General features: G+C 44.1%; 1 protein-coding gene across 1 annotated transcript in view; it reads left to right on the plus strand.

Annotated features, from left to right (window-relative positions):
• Window positions 1–18,170, plus strand: part of Klb (klotho beta) — a 34,818-nt gene that overhangs the window by 8,052 nt on the left and 8,596 nt on the right. The window contains exons 2-3 of the mRNA XM_034509263.2: window positions 13,764–14,268; window positions 17,623–17,891. Coding sequence (XP_034365154.1) covers window positions 13,764–14,268; window positions 17,623–17,891 — 774 coding nt within the window. The remainder of the gene's footprint in view (window positions 1–13,763; window positions 14,269–17,622; window positions 17,892–18,170) is intronic.

The following is an 18,170-nucleotide window of genomic DNA, read 5'->3' on the forward strand; positions in this document are numbered from 1 at the left end:
CCTCCTCAGGCAGAACATAGACACGGCGTGCCCACACATTAATACAAACAAAATAAGCCTTACAATTATTAAGTGAACAAGGCTCTGGGTTTGATGTCCAGCAACCCAAAAAAGAAAAAACAAAAAAAAGTTAATATATATATTTTGTGTGTGTATATATATATATAAAATTATATATATATATATATATATATATATATATATATATATATATATATTATATATATACACACACAAAACCAGGCGGGTGATGGTGGTGCAGGGGTTTAATCTTGGCACTCAAAAGGGGGAGTATATATATATATATATATACACACACAACATAAATATATATATATATATATATTTATGTGTGTGTGTGTGTGTGTGTGTGTGTGTGTATGACCTGAGTTGTGTGGCGGGCGTTTGTCAGGCTATTTATTTCTGTGTTCATTTTTCACAATTTTCACTAGCAAAAGTAAAAATAAAGCACAAGAAGTAAATATTTAAAAATAACGGAGGGCTGCTAAGCCTGACAACGTGAGCTCACCCCACCCCCAGCCCCACCCCATGGTGAGTGGAGAGAGCCAATTCCAACTCGTAGTCTTCTGCATGCACTCGGTGGCAAATGATATCCCTGCACACAAAATAAATCTTAAAGATGTAGTCGAAGCTTAAAAAATAAAAGTATAAATAATAGAGATAGCTGGGATAGTTTTATGAGATTAAACATGCTTATAATCCCAGCCCTCGGAAAGCCGAGGAGGTTCCGTAGTTGGAGGCCAGCCTGGAGACATGTTAAGAAAAAGAAAAAAGAACCTGTCTTTACATAGTTTGTTTTTTCTTAAAAGTGCTGTTGAAATTCTTAAGCAAAAGTTAGTGTTAATACCACAAAAACCACTGGGAAAACCCTCATCCCCGTGGTTTATTAATCTTCCTTTGCCCCCACACCGCCGAACCTCCTGTCCCGAATGTCAGGAAGACTACGGGGGTCTGAGACGCACGGAAGTAGATTAGATATCACCTCTACATCTCTCCCAGCCAAGCCTCCACCAACATCTTCAAAAATACAGTGTTCAAGTGAAAGGCAGAGGAGGATTTTTGGGGGTGTCCTTCTCATCACTTTGCACCTTATTCCCTTGAGGCAGGATCTCTGCAAGACCCAGAATTCCTTTGGTCTCTGCTCAGCTCAGTCTCAGCTGGTCCTTAGTGCTGGGACTAAACTCAGGTCCTCCTAGTTGCTCTACAGCAAGTAAGTGGGGTTTTTGTTGTTTTTGGTTTTGTTTCTTTTATCCTTTTTTTTTTCTTTCATTTTTTGATTTTTAAAGTCAGGGATTCTCTGTGTAGCCTTGACTATCCTGGAGCTCACTCTGGCTTCAAAACTCACAGAGATCCACCTGCCTCTACCTCCTGACTGCTGGCCCTAACAGATTTTAAAATGGAATTTCTCATTTGTCTTGATAATGTTAATTTTATTTGCTCAAAACTTTAGAGTCCCATTGAAGGGATATTAGACTGCTATATGTGCCCTTATCAATATTATTTAGACTTTAAGTAACTTAGTTAATAAATTCATTTAATCACCTTACATTATAATCACATACATACTTTTTTTATTTGAGACAAGTTCTCACTGTGTAGCTCTGGGTGGCCTGGAACTCACAGAGATCCTCCTGCCTCTGCTTCCATAACTCTGAGATGAAAGGCATATGCCACCATCCCCAGAATGTACCTTTTCAAAAAAAAAAAAAAAGTAGGGAATACTAACCTGACAGATTTAAAGTAGTAGTTTTGAGTTGTTGGGATGACTCAGTGGCCAAAAGCACTTGCTCTCAGAACACGCAACCTGAGGTCAACCCCCAAGACTCACCATGAAGCAGAGGACGGAATCTGAAAGTTGCTCTCAGATCTCTTGCTCTGGGGTTCTCCCAACCCTCAAATCATACATCCAAAAAAGGAAGAAGAGGAAGGGAGAGAGGGAGGGAGGAAGGCAGGGGGAAGGAAGGAAGGAAGGAAGGAAAGAAGGAAGGAAGGAAGGAAGGAAGGGAGGGAGGGAGGGAGGGACAGGAAGGGAAGAAGAGAAAGGAGAAGGATTAAATGTCTTCTCTGCCATGTGGTTTCCAGGACTGAATTCAGCTAGGCCGTCTGCCACAAGCACCTTTACAGGCTTAGCCAATCCCCCAACCCTGGGATCCTTATTTATTTACTTACTTATTTCCTTTTATTGCATTTATTGTTTGAAACAGGGTTTCTCGATAAAGGTGAGGCTGGCTTTGAACTCCCAATCCTCCTGCCTCGGTCTCCTGACTATTGGCACTTCAGGTTTATTTCCATGCCTGGCTCTACCACCAGTATTAGTCTTTGAGATGCTTTTGATCATATTTGATCACATTTAAATAAGTGATAGAACTGCTTGTGGGAAATTGCTAAAGACAGTTTCTACACCCCAACACTTGTTATTTCTAAGAGTCACAGACTTAAAGGCTAAAAATGGCATTCTAAAACCTTCAAGAGAGTAGTAATACTTTTTTAACTGTTACATAGAAAAAGTTAAACATCAGTGAGTGATTAACAAGAGTTTCAATAAATATAACTATAAATGATCATAGAATAGCATCGCAGCCTGGTCTAAACAGCTTTGAATAAGCTCACACACAGAGAATGAGCCAGCTAGAAGTAAATACTACTACAAACCATGGGAATGGGAATGGATGCTTTGAAGACATGGTTTGAGAGGAACTAACTTCAGTCTGCACTAAGTCATTTACCATGAGGTCTTGGAGAAAAAAAAAAAAAAAAAAAAAAAAAAAACCTCAACATTAGAAAACAGGCCATAGGGTAGGTGTGGTGTATGCCTTTAATCCCAGGAAGAGACAGGAGGATTTCTGTGAGTTAGAGGCCAGTGTGGTCTGCAAAGTGAGTTCAGCCAGAGCTACACAGAGAATCCCTGTCTGAAAACAACAGCAACAACCATAACAAAGAAAGTCCATAGAAATACCAGGGGTGCCAGGCAGGGCAGTGATGGCGCAGGTCTTTAATCCAAGCGCTTGGGAGGCAGAGGCAGGCTGATTTCTGAGTTTGAGGCCAGCCTGGTCTACAGAGTGAGTTCCTGGACAGCCAGGGCTACACAGAGAAACCCTGTCTCGAAAACCCAAAAAGGAAAAAAAAAAAAAAAAAAGAAAAGAGAAAAAGAAATACCAGGGGCTGAAGCGGAGGCTCAGGGGGAAAAGAACACTTGCTCTGCAGGCTCCGGCATCTGAGTTTGCATCCCAGCACCCAGGTGAAATGCCAGGTGAGGCCGTGCTGGTGCCTGTAACCTCAGCGCTGTGGGGAGTGAAGACAGGAAGTCTACTGGGCCTTGCTGGCCACCAGCTTACCTTCAGGTTTAGTGAGAAACTGTCTCTTAAAGTAGAGAAGGATAGAGTAGACTATTTCATGTCTTCCTCTGGTCTCTGTGTGGGCACATGTGCCCGAGCATCTGTATACATGTGTGCATGTATACAGATACAGATACACAATAATAATAGCATAAGGTTTCGTTCAACCACTGAGCATTGGCAGTTTGAACAATGTGCTCGGGATGCTGAATATGGCCTAGAACCTTCTTTCTTTCTTTCTTTCTTTCTTTCTTCCTTCCTTCCTTTCTTTCTTTCTTCCTTTTTTTCTTTCTTTCTTTCTTTATTATTTATTTACTTTATGTATGTGAGTGCACGGTCATTGCCTTCAGACGCACCGGAAGAGGGCATCAGATCCCATTATAGGTGGTTGTGAGCCACCATGTGGTTGCTTGGAATTGAACTCCGGACCTCTGGAAGAGTAGTCAGTGTGCTCTTAACCACTGAGCCATCTCTCTAGCCTGGCCTAGAACCTTCTAACTTATCAGTCAATCATGAATGAGTCACAGAATCACTTAAAGTGGTCCTTGAGTGATCTGACGGTATCATTTAAAAATGTTTTGGGAGAACCCAGCAGTGGGTGAGAGCCAGGATCATTTAATGTTGGGTGTTTTAATATGAGGGTGGTACACTGCCAGGTTTGCCAGGTGCACTTGTACTGGCATCCAGGAGGCTGAGGCAGAAGAAGCTAACCTAGTTTATATAGTGAGTTCCCCGGCAGCCAAGGCTACATAGCAAGACCCTGTCTGTAAAATGGAGTGGGCTGGGCAGAGAAAGAAATGTCATGATGGTACCTCCTCCTATCTTAACCAGTGATTATGGCCTAAATCTTAAATAGAGGCCTGCCTTGACTGTTATCTGATCTACTTTCCTGTTAATCCAGTGTGCATCACAGCCTCCTCCTTCTGCCTTAGGTTGAACATCGACAAGTTATCACTGGGTTATCTTCCCATGCACAATAGAATCCAGAAGAATTCAGCTTAATAGTTACATTCATTACATTTTTTTTTTTTTTTTGAGATTTGTAGAAGTTTGGGAAATCTGCAGGAACAATGACATAAGACAGTCCAACTCCCTAATAGGAACTGTTTCTAACTGTTCTCTTGACTTTTAAAATTCTTATTTACTTATCTTTAAAAATAGGGGCTTGCTAACCCAAGCTGGCCTCCGATAGAAGATCTTCCTGGGTCAGCCTGCTGGGATAACACGTGTGCCACTAAGCCTGGTTCTCTGAACTTTTTCTTTTTTCTTTTCTTTTAATTTTTTAAAATTTTTAATTATGCCAGGCGGTGGTGGCGCACACCTTTAATCCCAGCACTTGGGAGGCAGAAGCAGGTGGATTTCTGAGTTCGAGGCCAGCTTGGTCTACAGAGTGAGTTCCAGGACAGCCAGGGCTACACAGAGAAATCCTGTCTCGAAAAACAAAACAAAACAAAAAATTTAATTATTTATTTTTATTTACATCCCAAACACTGTCCCCCTCCCAGTCCTTCCCCCCCCCAGAGTCCCTGCCCCCAGTCCCTCTCCCCTTCTCCTGAGAGAGTGGGTCTTCCCACCTGTATCTCCCCCTCCATACCATACTGTAGATCAGACTGGCCTTAAACTCATGGAAACTCTTCCAGAGTGCTGAGGTTAAAGATGTAAGCCACCACAACTGGCCTCACTCACTCACTCACTCACTCACTCACTCATTCACTCATTCATTCACTCACTTGTCTATGTTTCTACCTAGCTATGTATTTTTATTTGTTTGTTTGTGTCTCAGTTAGGGTTGTGTTGCTATGAAGAGACACCATGATTAAGGCAATTTTTAGAAAGGAATACATTTAATTGGGTCTTCCTTACAGTTTCAGAGGTTCAGTTCATCATGGTGGGAAGCATGGCAGCATCTAACCAGACATGGGGCTCCAGATGGAGCTGACTGTTCTACATCTTGATCCAAAGACAGCACCAGAAGGAAACTATCTCTTCCGCACTGGGCGGAGCTTGAGCAGAGGACCTCAAAGTCCACACCCACAGTGACCAACTTCCTCCAACAAGGCCACACCTCCTAACAGTGCCAATTCCTGTGGCCCAAGCATGTACTAACCACCACAGTTTGCTTGCTTGTCTTTAAGACATGTCTCCTGTTCCCCAGGCTATTTTCTTGGAACTTACTAGGCAACCAAGACTGACCTTGAACTTCAATCCTCTGGCTTCCAAGTGCTAAGATTACAAGTGTGCGCCACTATGCTGGGTTTCGTAGAATTAGAGATCAATTCGAGGACTTTGTTCAAGCAAGGCCAACACTCTAGCCACTGAGCAAATCTCCAGTCCTTGGTTCTGTTTGATTCAGTTCTTCAGAATGTAGACATTCTCCTATGCTATTTATTTCTGTTAGCTGCCAGAGTTCCCCTGAAGACAAGGCCTGTGCTGTTCACCTTCTCTCTAAATGTCTACGATGGTGCCTTATATTTTTAAAATAAATATTTATTGCCAGGCATGATGGTGTATGCTATTAGTCCCAGAACCAAGAGGCAAAGGCAGGTGGATTTCTGTGAGTTTCAGTCCAGCCAAAGCGATATGAAGAGATCCCTTATCAACAAAACAAAACAAAAAATTTTATTAGATAAAATATTCTCTAAAGTTAGGCGATAGCCAACAACTGAAGCAAGACAGCCTAGGCTTGATTTATTCAGTGAATGAGACAGGGGACCTAATTTCTCCACCCTCTGTTTTCCTGCCCTCTAAAATAGGGGTGAGAATGCCTGCTTCATAGGACTTAAAGTGAGTTTAAATGAGAGAGTGGGGGTGGGGGGAGACAGCTAAATGGTTAAAGCACTTGCTACAGAAACAAGGACTGGAGGGACTAGAGTTCAGATCTCCAGAACCCAAGCAAAGAGAGAAACAAGGGATTGTTAGAGCAAGCTGGCCAGCAAGTCATATCTGTGACCTATGAGGCACATACACACAGACACACACACACACACACACAAACTCACACACAGCTGTGCTCTCACACATGTAAAACACATGTGCACACACACACACACACACGGGGAGAGGGAATTGAATGCATGAATGAATGAGAAAGCTTGCAGGAATGAAGCACCTGGAACATTTGGTGCTAGAAATGTGTTCTTGCTGTTTATATTATTGTTTCCCTGCTCTTAATTTCACCAACATTCTATGTGATGGTCAAAGTCAGTTGCCCCTAGGAACATGCACTTTTCCTTGTTTGGGTTGGTGCTGCCCTAGGTGCTGTGCAGACACCACATCCCTGTTCTTCATGTCTGACATTGATGATAGTGGAAAGATCATCCTCCTCCAGGGAAGAGTCAATGCAGGGTGCCCTGAGGGATTCATGTCACCTCTGCCACCACTAAGGAAAATTTGCCAGCTTTACTGGTTCTAGGAAAGAGGCGCAAGGATTTCCCCATCAGCACATGCTGTGCTAGGCAAACATGTGGCTTTCCAATTTGGGGTGGGAGGATTTGCCGACAGGTCCTCTGCGAGCTTTCTAGAGAGTTCTGAACCCCAGAAACACATAGATGCAAAATAGGAAAAGTGGTACTGTCTTTTACTGATGTAATAGCCAGGTATGGCCATAGTGCCACATACTTGTAATCACAGCATTCAGGGGGTTAGGGAATTATTTCCAGTTTGTTTTTTCCTGCTTTGTTTGTTTTGACAGAGGCTCATTCAGCACAGCCTGGCCTAGAACTCACTACATAGCTAAGGTTGATATTAAGTTTCAGGTCCCACAGACTCCTTCTACTCCTCCTGAGTGCTGCTGCCAACACACGTGTGTGTGCCTGAGGAGGGTTAGATTGAGGGTTTCTCCCATTCTAGGAAAAGCCCTCAACCAACTGTGGGCCATCTACAGCCCTCTGTCTGCTTCGATCAAGCAGTTCTCAGGCTGTTTAGTTCCAGCTCACTATGGTGATGGGAGCAACCGAGGACTCTAAGAGAGAAACCATTGGTCAAGGTTATAAGCCTCAGTCACAGCAGAACCAGAAGCAGAGCCCAGATCTCTTTCATTCAAAACCAGGGGCATTTCGGCAACAGGAGGATGTAAGTGAGGGACAAGTTCATATCGTGCTCAAGAATAACTTCTCTGCAAACAGAGCTGTCAAGGTTTGGCACCAGGTGGTCAAAGAATGCGTATGCCAATGGGCAAAATGTGTGGCAAGTGATTTGGGAATATGCAAAGCAACTCTCTCTCTCTCTCTCGCTCTCTCTCTCTCTCTCTCTCTCTCTCTCTCTCTCTCTCATTCCTGGTTCTATCTTAGCTGTGAGCCAAGAATATGCACTTTAATGGGCCTTCTTTTATTTTCTTTCTTTTTTCATCATTTTTTTATTCACATTACACCAATCAAAGCTCCCACCTCCCTCCTCTCCTCCCAGGCCTGCCATTACAAATCCCCTCCCCTACTTTCCCCTACTACCCCCTCCCCTCAGAGAAGGGGAAGCTCCCCTTAGGTACCACCCTATCTTGGAACATCCAGTCCCAGCAGGACTAAGCACATCCTTTCCCACTAAGGCCCAACCAGGCAGTCCAGGTAGAAGAGGGGGACCCAATGACAGGCAACAGAGTCAGAGACAACCCTTGCTCCAATTGTTAGGGGACCCACATGAAGATCAAGCTGCACATCTGCTACAATGTGTGAGGGCAGGGCTCAAAGCAGTTCTTAGAAATATGTAGGGCTGGAGAGATGGCTCAGCGGTTAAGAGCACTCACTGACTCACACTGACTGCTCTTCCAGAGGTCCTGAGTTCTATTCCCAGCAACCACATGGTGGCTCACAACCATCTGTAATAGGATCTGATGCCCTCTTCTGGTGTGTCTGAAGACAGCTACAGTGTACTCATATAAATAAAATAAATTTAAAAAAAAAAAAAAGAAATATGTAACCCAGGGCTCAGGGCTCAGTGGGTAAAGGCATTTGCAGCCAAGCCTGATGACCTGAGTTCAATCCTCAGCACCCAAATGGTGGGAGGAGACAATGAACTGATGTGAGTTGTCGCTGGTCCACAGGCTTAGGCGTGCACACACTCTAATCCAAGTGCTTATACGTGCACGCACTTAGGCACTGCACACACACACACGCACACACACACACACACAATAAATACTTTTTCATTTCCTTTATATGTATTTAGTATTTTGCCTGCATGGGTATCTACATACCACATGCCTGTCTGGTGCCAGAAGATCCGATCCCCTAAACTGAAGTTGTAGATCTCTATGAATGTATGTAGATGTTGATGGGTGCTGGGAATCAAGTCTGAGTCCTTTGGGAGAACAGGCAGTGGGTGCTCCTAACCATCCTCCACTTCCAATAAATGTGCCTCTGGCGGGTGGGGCATTCAGACAAGGTTTCTCTATGTAGCCCTGGCTGTCCTAGAATTGACTCTGTAGACCAGGCTGGCCTCAAACTCAGAGATTCGCCCGCTCCTGCCTCCTGAGTGTTGGAACTAAAGGTGTGTACCACCACTGCCCGGCTACATGTAACTTCAAAATCTGAAATAGTCAATTTGTTCCTGTTACTGACAGAAAAGAATTCCACTAAATTCAAAGCTACCTGTCCAAAGCCAGTTAGTATAGTCTTACCTATGACAGGTTAAAAAAAAAAAAAAAAAAAACCTGAAGCAAAACAAGCTGATTTCTCTCAACATAGAGTGTTGTCCAAGGGAGTCATGTGTCAGCAAATCAGTGTTAAGACAATTATTAAGACTATACCGTAGAACATGTTTCAACTGATGTCAGCAGGAAAATACCTTCTAAAAGGTAGATGGGAACACAGAAATATGAAAACATTTTGTGATGTTATGGAGACTTTTGTTTGCTTGCTTATTCTTTGGTTCCTTGGGCTAGGATCTCAATACATAGCCAGAGCAGGCCAGAACTCATTATGTAGCCCAAAGTGGTCTCAAACTTACACTCATGCTCCTGCCTCGAGCCTGCAGGGAGCTGAGATTACAAGTGCGTGTGCTACCATGCATGGTGACTAAGATATTTTAAAGTAAAATTTAAGTTTTTTTTTATTTTGTTCTCTATTCAATCAATAGCTTTAACAACCAACAAACTTACAAATTACATGATGATATTTTGATCAAAATATGTATGTATGATATGTATGTGACTAAAATCTGTCAGATTTGGAAAATCAACTTTTTATTTATTAATCATCATTATTTTGGAGACAGGGTCACACTATGTAAGCCTGGAACTCTCTACATAGACCAGGCAGGCCTTGAACTCACAACGATTCACCAGTCTCTCCCTCCCAAGTGCTGGGATTAAAGGCACGCAACAATCTAACTCCTGACTCAGACCTGAAAATTGAATGTCTTTTATTTATACTTCAGTTTCACGCATGCAAACAAAATATCTTGATCATACCCATCTATCCCCCACCTCCTTCCTCCCATCCCCCCAAACACCTCCAACAAAGGTAAAAAATTAACTTTTCAAACGGATAGTGGTCCCTTGATGCTCTCAAATGCCATCACCTGCCTTCAAGCCAACCTTTACACCAGTGTCTTTCCATGTCATCCTGACCCCTAACTTCTTCATCTCTGTATTAATTATCCTGCTTGCTTCCCGTCACCCATTAAATCTATCAGTCTGGACTTCTGAAGGACTCAAAACAGCCAGCCTGTTGGACATGGAAGGGACCTGAATAAGGATGAGATGTTGGTACTCCTACTGTCCCTCAAGGGTATTGAGTCCCAAGAGCTGATTCAAAAAGAGAAGGCAGCTAGGTTCCCATCAAGCTACTGTGTCTAAAGAACAAAGGTTGACAAGCCCTTCAATCAATCATTCCAAAGGTAGGAGGCCTTGGACAAGATAGAAGATAACTTTGGAAAACCATAGGAGGTTATGCAAGGTGGCGGAGTCCTGGCTGCAGTCCTCTGCATTGTCCCGGCAGGTCCTTCTGAGTATCATCCATCCACACATCTGCAAGATCCTGGTCAAATGGACCATCTCAGGGCAAAACGTTTTCCCTGTTATTTGGCCACAGAGTCAAATCATAACCATAAGTGCTGCACAGAGAGCCTCCCCCATGTTCTCTAACAAGAAGCATCTTTGCCTTTGCTCCAGAGCAAAGATAACCTGAGATACCTTGATAGCCTATGCAAACAGCAGCAACAGAGCAAGAGACAGGGGAAGCACGAAGGTCACCTTGGGCTACTGCTGCAGAAGCACATTGACTATCTAGAAATCCAGATTGCAAATGAGTTGCAAAATGCAAACCTATTGCCTTCTAAACTGTCCTGATTCCCATTTTAATGCTGATGTGACTAAGATTTTATCAAGACTGAAGGCATCTTTCCTATAATCTCTGAATCAGTAGAGAGCTATTTTGAAGACACTCACCTCCATGTTCTTCCCTATCTGGCTGGTTAATTTCTGTTAGTTTTCTAAAACTATTTGTTTATGTATCTATCTATTCATTCATTTACTCATTTATTGGGAGAGGGGTGTGTGTATACTATAATGCACATGTGAGATCAGAAGAAACCTTTCAGGAGTTGGTTCTCCACTTTGTGTAGCCCAGGCTAACCTAAGACTCCTGATCCTCCTGCCTCTAGCTCCCAAATGCTGGGATTACAGGCCTCTGCCACCACCCTTGGTTCTGGTTAACTCCTGTTCAGAGTAGGTCACACACTGATCTTCAGTCTGTCACACTGTCCCTGTAATGCTGCTGCCAATCCTGTGAATGAGGTATCTAAGCTTATGGCTCAACTCTCATGTGCGTGTGGCGCTCTTTAGTTCCCACGTCTGCTGTGCACAACCCTGAAGGGAGTCTCTGATCAATGTGTTGTCAAGGGGCTGAGTGACTACAGTAAGACAGGAATGTCCCCTTGTGGGTCTACCTTTCACAGCTGTAAAGAAAGCGATCCTCAAAGCTCTCCCCCCCCCCATTCTAGCTCAGGAAGAAAGGGCTTCTGTTCTTTTATTCTTCAATAATTTCACACAGTATATTTTAATATCCCTTCCCCATCTGAGAAGGGAGGCATCTTCGTTCGTGTTCCTTTTCTCTCTTAAAAGATAGGAAGAGAACAAAACATTCCACTAAAAAGCATGGAGCCCCAAAACCAAGGGTTGGCTCATGGGGCCTGCCCAGAAGTGTGCTTGACATAGCCAGTGTCACTCCATAGATTTTCCTCCTCTCAACATTTGTCACTTACAATCGCTTCTTCACTAAGGGTGGGACTTCTGCCTCCACTTCTCCTCCATTTCTGGTTTGATCTTGTGCAGGTGAGTCTCTGTGAGTTCATGGTAATTAACGAAGACACACGACTGGACAAAGTAGAGAGCGGCAGACTTTGAAGTGCTGGGTCCAGAATGGGACGACTTTATGACACACACCCTCCCCCCAACTCACGAGTCAGGGATCTATGCAGAAGAGGAGGCCAGAGAATTGGAAAGAGCCAGAGGCGGTAGACAATGTTAAGGAAACAGCATTTTCCAGACACAGAAGGCAGATGTGTATGTGAACTCAGACTGTGGCTCAGACCATTTAAGGCAGCCTGTTCCAGTCTCTGCTGGCTCCTTGTAGAAACCACAACCTCTTCGTGAAGGCTAGAGCACTTCTCTGAGATGAAAACATCAATAAGATCTTTCATCTTGGTGTCACATGCCATTAATTCCAGTGGCAGCTGAGACGGGCAGATCTCTGTAAATTTGAGACCAACACAGTCTACATAGTGAGTTCTGGAACAGCCAAAACTACATAGTAAAACTTTGTCTCAAATTAAGTAAGTAAGTAATGTAATGTAATGTAAAAATTAAATTAATCTCTGAAGTTGCTTATGGCAGTCCACACCTGTAACCCCAGTACTTGGGAGGTTGGAATAGGAGAACTGTGGTTTGGAAGCTAACCTGGGGTACATCGAGAGTCCTCATCTCAAAAGAAAGGAAATCTTAGGATGATTTGGACATTTTGGTGCTAAATTGTTCCAGGATCCTGCAATACAAACAGAGAGAGAAAGGGGTGGGGCTGCTGAGTGCGGACAGATTGCTGAGGTAACATCTCAAAATGTCTTCTGCCAGAAAACTTCCCTAGGATGCGGCTGGAGAGATGACTCAATACTTATGAGCACTGGCTGCTCTTCCAGAGAATCCAGTTTCAATCCCCAGGACCCAAATGGCAGTTCACACCTGTCTATAACTGTAGTTCTAGGGGAATCTGATATCCTCACACAGACATACATGCAGGCAAAACACCAAAGAACAGAAAACCCTCAGATCAATCCCCAGCATCCCACAAACGAGGCATGGTGAGCCTCGTACTCTGACGGTAGAGGATCAGAAGTTCAAGGTCATAACCCTCCACTATATACCAAGTTCCAAGCCAACCTCTGCTATATGAGACCCTGTCTCAAAAGAAGCAAGTCAAATCCTGTGGAGAATCACAATGGTTGTGACCCAAATGAAAGGCAACTCCGTGGGAGGCCAGAGTATAGAAGCAGCTTTGAGCATTTCCTGTCTAGAACCTGTACTGAGTCTCTTTCGGTTCCATCTTCTTTAGCTCACGGCTTGCTGGACCACATTTCTGGTTTTTAGGCATTTTTTTCATGCTTTGTTTTGCTTTTTTAAAATGTCCTGTGGTTCTCTTTCAAACACCTCTTTCTTGTCTTCCTTATAAGGACCTTCCTAAGAGCCTGGTACTAAGTCGATGTTTCAGCCTTTTGGGACAGGACAAGCCAGACATTAAGAGCTCAATAAACAAATACAGGTTCTGCTATAAGAGACCACGACTGAAAATGCTAAATAAAAGCAACAGTAGCAGCTGAGGCTGATGTAAAGCTTAACGTATGTCAGGCATTGTTCTAAAGTCATTTACAGTGTTAATGAATCCTATCCTCACAACACCGGATTCATGGACTGTTAGCCATTTATAGAATACACAGCCTACACTGTCCTAGACTTCTACATCAGGACCAAAGGGAGGGGCTGAGGAAATATCTCAATCAGCAAAGTGCTTGCCACACAAGTGTGAGGACTTGATTTTAATCCCCAGAACTCAGGAAAAACAAAAACACAAAACTTGGTGTCGGGGCCATCCAAACCACTCCGTGGGTAAATGCGCTAGCTGCCAAGTCTGATGACCTCAGTTTGTTCTTCTAGGAACCACTCAGTGGAAGGAGAAACCAACTCTCCAAAGTTGTCCTCTGACCCGGACATGTTTGCCTTGGCATGAGCATGCAAAGAGGGGGGGGGGGGAGAGAAGAGAGAGAGAGAGAGAGAGAGAGAGAGAGAGAGAGAGAGAGAGAGAGAGAGAGAGAGAGAGAGAGAATAATAAAAAAGGGTTTTCTGAATTGTCCAGGATTAGTATCCATGTTACAACCTCAGTGAGTAAGCACAGTAAAGACAGATGATATTTTCTTTCCCACCAGGCGCATTCGAAAGTGTGGCATAACTACGACAAAAACTTCCGCCCTCATCAGAAGGGTTGGCTCTCCATCACCTTGGGCTCCCATTGGATAGAACCAAACAGAACAGAAAACATGGAGGACCTGATCAACTGCCAGCACTCCATGTCTTCTGTGCTTGGATGGTTTGCCAACCCCATCCACGGGGACGGAGACTACCCTGAGTTCCTGAAGGCGAGCGCCATGATCCCCGAGTTCTCTGAAGCAGAGAAGGAGGAGGTGAGGGGCACAGCTGACTTCTTTGCCTTTTCCTTCGGGCCCAACAATTTCAGGCCCTCGAACACCGTGGTGAAAATGGGACAAAATGTATCACTCAACTTAAGACAGGTGCTGAACTGGATTAAACTAGAATACGACAACCCTCGAATCCTGATTTCGGAGAACGGCTGGTTCACAGATAGTTACATAAAGACAGAGGACACCACAGCCATCTACATGATGAAGAATTTCCTCAACCAGGTTCTTCAAGGTTGGTTACACTTTGGCTCAGTTTTTCTTTTAAATTTGTGTATATGTGTGTGCTTGTGTGAGTCTGTGCCTCACATGTCTAAGTGCTCTTAGAGGACACAATAAATCATCTGGTAACCTGGAACTGGAGTTACGGGCAGTTGTGAGCCCCTGACTTTGTGCTGGGGACCAAACTCAGGTCCTCAGGGAGAGTTGTAAGCTTTGGTAAGTGCTGAGGTATCTCTCCTAAAGCCCTCAGGATTAAGGTAGTTACCTTGAGTGTGTGACTATTGTTGTTGGGGTTTTTTTATTGTTCACTGTTGACTGAAATGTTTGTGAGGGAAAGGGTTCCTCATAACCCAGATCAGCTTTGAGCTTCTTCCCAAATGCTAGGATTACAGACATTTACCACACCCAGCCCCTTCATTATAGCACACATAGTCCCTGTGGAGATACGTTTAACCTTTCCATCAAGAGTGATTTATTGAAATCATGATTGTTTCATCTCGATATGACTGAACAACGAAAGGTCTAAGGCAAAGCCAAGCTCCTTCTGCTCTTGGAGATTTCTGTCTACCTAAGGTCACCTCATTCACTATTCAGTCAGTGACACCTACAGGCTGATGGAAAGGATGAGGCCAAAGACAGCTCGCGTTGTGTCCCCATTAGAGTTGGGCTCCATCGTACCCAACTATGGTTCTTCTGGGTCTTTCTCCAGCTGTGCAGCTCCCTGGAGAAATCTTAAGTGTGGGGGCTGGGGAGATGACTCCGCGAGCAAAGCACTTGCTTGCTATGCAAGCAAGGGGACCTGAGTTTGACCACATAAAACAGGCAGATGCAGAACTGGTAAGATGCCTCAGCCAGGAAAGGCACTTGCCACAAGCCAGTCCCCTGAGTTCAATCCTGGAACTCACGAGGTGGAAAGAGAAAAGTGACTTCAGCAAGTTGGCCTCACACGTGCACTGAGGCATGCACTCACCCACATAGAGGCACCCCCCCACACACACACACATGCACCACACACACACATGCACCACACAAACACACTTACCACCCACACAAGGCACCACACACACCAATGCATGCACGTGACACACAGCACATACACACACTCACCTGTACATATGCACTCAGCCACACACAAGCACCACACATATAGACACACTCACCCACACATATGCACTTAAACACACACATGCACCACACATACACACACTCACCACATACATATACTCACCCCCGACACAGTCACTACCCACACAAGGCACCACACATGCATATACACACAAACACAGGTGCACCACACATACCATATACACACACTCACCCACACATATGCACTTACACACACATCTACCATACACACATGCACCACACCACACATACACACACTCACCACATACATATACTCACTTCCCCCACACACACTTCCTCCACTATAATACATAAAATGTAACTTACGTCCTAAATGTAGAGAGAAATCCCAGCTCCTGCAGGAAAGAGACTTTAGGAAGAGTTTTTAGGAAGAGCATTTCCCTCTCCCAGACTCCCCACCCACCCAACTCTACAAAAAGGAACAGCTAAGGACACAGCCACACCCAGCCCTGGGCCACATGAACACGAAAGGAGAAGAAGGGAGTGTGGCTCATAGGACACTTAGATACAGGCCCCTAGGTCAAGTGTCATTCACTTGGGCAGAAGGGGTCTGTCTGTTCCACCCTTCCTTCCTCATGACACCACTCATCGAGGGACCAGAACCACAACTTGCTTTGAAATTTCTTATCATAGTTTCCTACCTTTCTTTCAAAGAAGGATATTCTTTTTTTGTTTGTTTTTGTTTTTGTTTTTTGTAGATTATGTATCAGTGCTCTATCTGCATGTACACCTGTGTGCCAGGAGAGGGCATCAGATCTCGTTATAGATGGTTCACCGAGTACTTGCTGAGGATTGAACATCTCTCCAGCCCCTAAATTTTTTACCTTTTAGAAGAACAATGTTAATAATAATAAGATCCCAAAATGCAGAGATGAGGCATTTCTCTGAGGAAAATAAAAGGTTTTTGTTTTTGTTTTTTAAGAAAAATGGTTCATGTGGGGGATGAGGAGATGGCTCAGCAGTTGAGAGCACCGTCTGCTCTTGCAGAGGTCCTGAGTTCAATTCCCAGCACCCCAACCCTAACCCTATTCACCCACATGGGAGCTTACAACTGTCTGTAACTGAAGTTCTATTTAATTTGATGCCCTATTAGGCCTGCTTGGAGACAGACACAAAGGTAGCTCACAGATAAACATGCAGGCAAAACACTCCTATGCATGGAATAAAATTAAAATAATAAAAAATGTAACATGATTCAGGGCTAATTTCAGTTTTTATTGTAGATCAGGTTGGCCTTGAATACAGATATCTGCCTGCCTTCACCCCAAGAATGCTGGGATCAAAGTCATACACCACTACACCTGGCTCCCAGTCAGTTTTAAAACTGAAAAAGTCCTTAGAGGACATCCTTTCCAGTATTTTCCTTTGCAAATGAGGTAACTGAGGCTCTGAACCTTGCCCAACAGCTCCCGCCCGGGACCTGGCCTTGGGCCTGTTGCTCTTCAGCCCAGCCACCTCTCACACCACTTCCATGCCTTCCGGCTACGTTTGCTGAGAAGTCATCCCGAGAGCTGCTATTTCAGTCCTGAAGGACAATTTCACAGAATGGACAGTTGTACACAGACAGGGACCAGCCCAAACTAGGAATGAGAAACTCTGGGTTACCAGTCAACATCTATATATATATCCCCAAAGGCTCTGAGATTGCCATGCCCCACGACACAGATCTGCACACTAATTATCACTCCCCTACCCCTTTTTAAAAATTTGAGACAGGGTCACACTATGTAGCTCTGGAGGACCTGGAACTCAATATGTTGCCCAAGCCAACCTTGAACTCAGAGATGAAGTCTCTGCCTACTTCTGCTTCCCGGGAGTTGGAATTAATTAAAGGCATATACCATCCGTCATATCCTGCTAAACAATGTTGTTAAAAATGTTTAACTCTCAGGAAGAATGTGTTTAATGAGATCTTTCAACTGTCATCCACCAGTGTAGGGAGTGCATACTGTTGATTTAGTTTGCATGTAAGATACACGCAGAAGTCAGAGGACAACTGTGGAGACTTGGTTCTCTCCTACCATGCAGGTCAAGCATCATAGCAGGTGCCTTTACTGATGCTGCCATTTTGCTGGCCCCAAACCAACAATTTTTGGTTTCATTTAAAAGACCTGATATTTAGGAGAAGCGTTACTTTTGTAATCTGCTGTGTCCTGGCACTTTGTAAATGAACTAGAATGTTTAGGCCTCTGAAAATCTCTGCTTCCTTTTCTCTTTGCAGCAATAAAGTTTGATGAAATACGCGTGTTTGGTTATACGGCCTGGACTCTCCTGGATGGCTTTGAGTGGCAGGATGCCTACACAACCCGTCGAGGGCTGTTTTACGTGGACTTCAATAGTGAGCAGAAAGAGAGGAAACCCAAGTCCTCGGCTCATTACTACAAACAGATCATACAAGACAACGGTTTCCCTTTGAAAGAGTCCACGCCAGACATGAAGGGTCAATTTCCCTGTGACTTCTCCTGGGGCGTCACTGAGTCTGTTCTTAAGGTAAATGGCTAAATTTACCTTAATTCTAAATTAACCACACACCAGGAGAGATAGTATACAATATGTTTTTACAAGTGTTATGTATAAGGATATCTTAGTCATTGTTCTATTGCTGTGAAGAGACATCATGACCACAGCAAGTCTGGGGTCTTCAATTGGGGCTGGTTTACAATTTACCATCATGGGGCAGGAAGCATGGCAGTGTGCAGACAGACATGATGCTAGAGAGGTAGCTAAGAGTTCTACATCCAGAAACGATGACAGCAGGAAGAAACTGAG

The sequence above is a fragment of the Arvicanthis niloticus genome, chromosome 7 (assembly GCF_011762505.2).
Source record: "Arvicanthis niloticus isolate mArvNil1 chromosome 7, mArvNil1.pat.X, whole genome shotgun sequence".
NCBI classification, from domain to species: Eukaryota; Metazoa; Chordata; class Mammalia; order Rodentia; family Muridae; genus Arvicanthis; species Arvicanthis niloticus.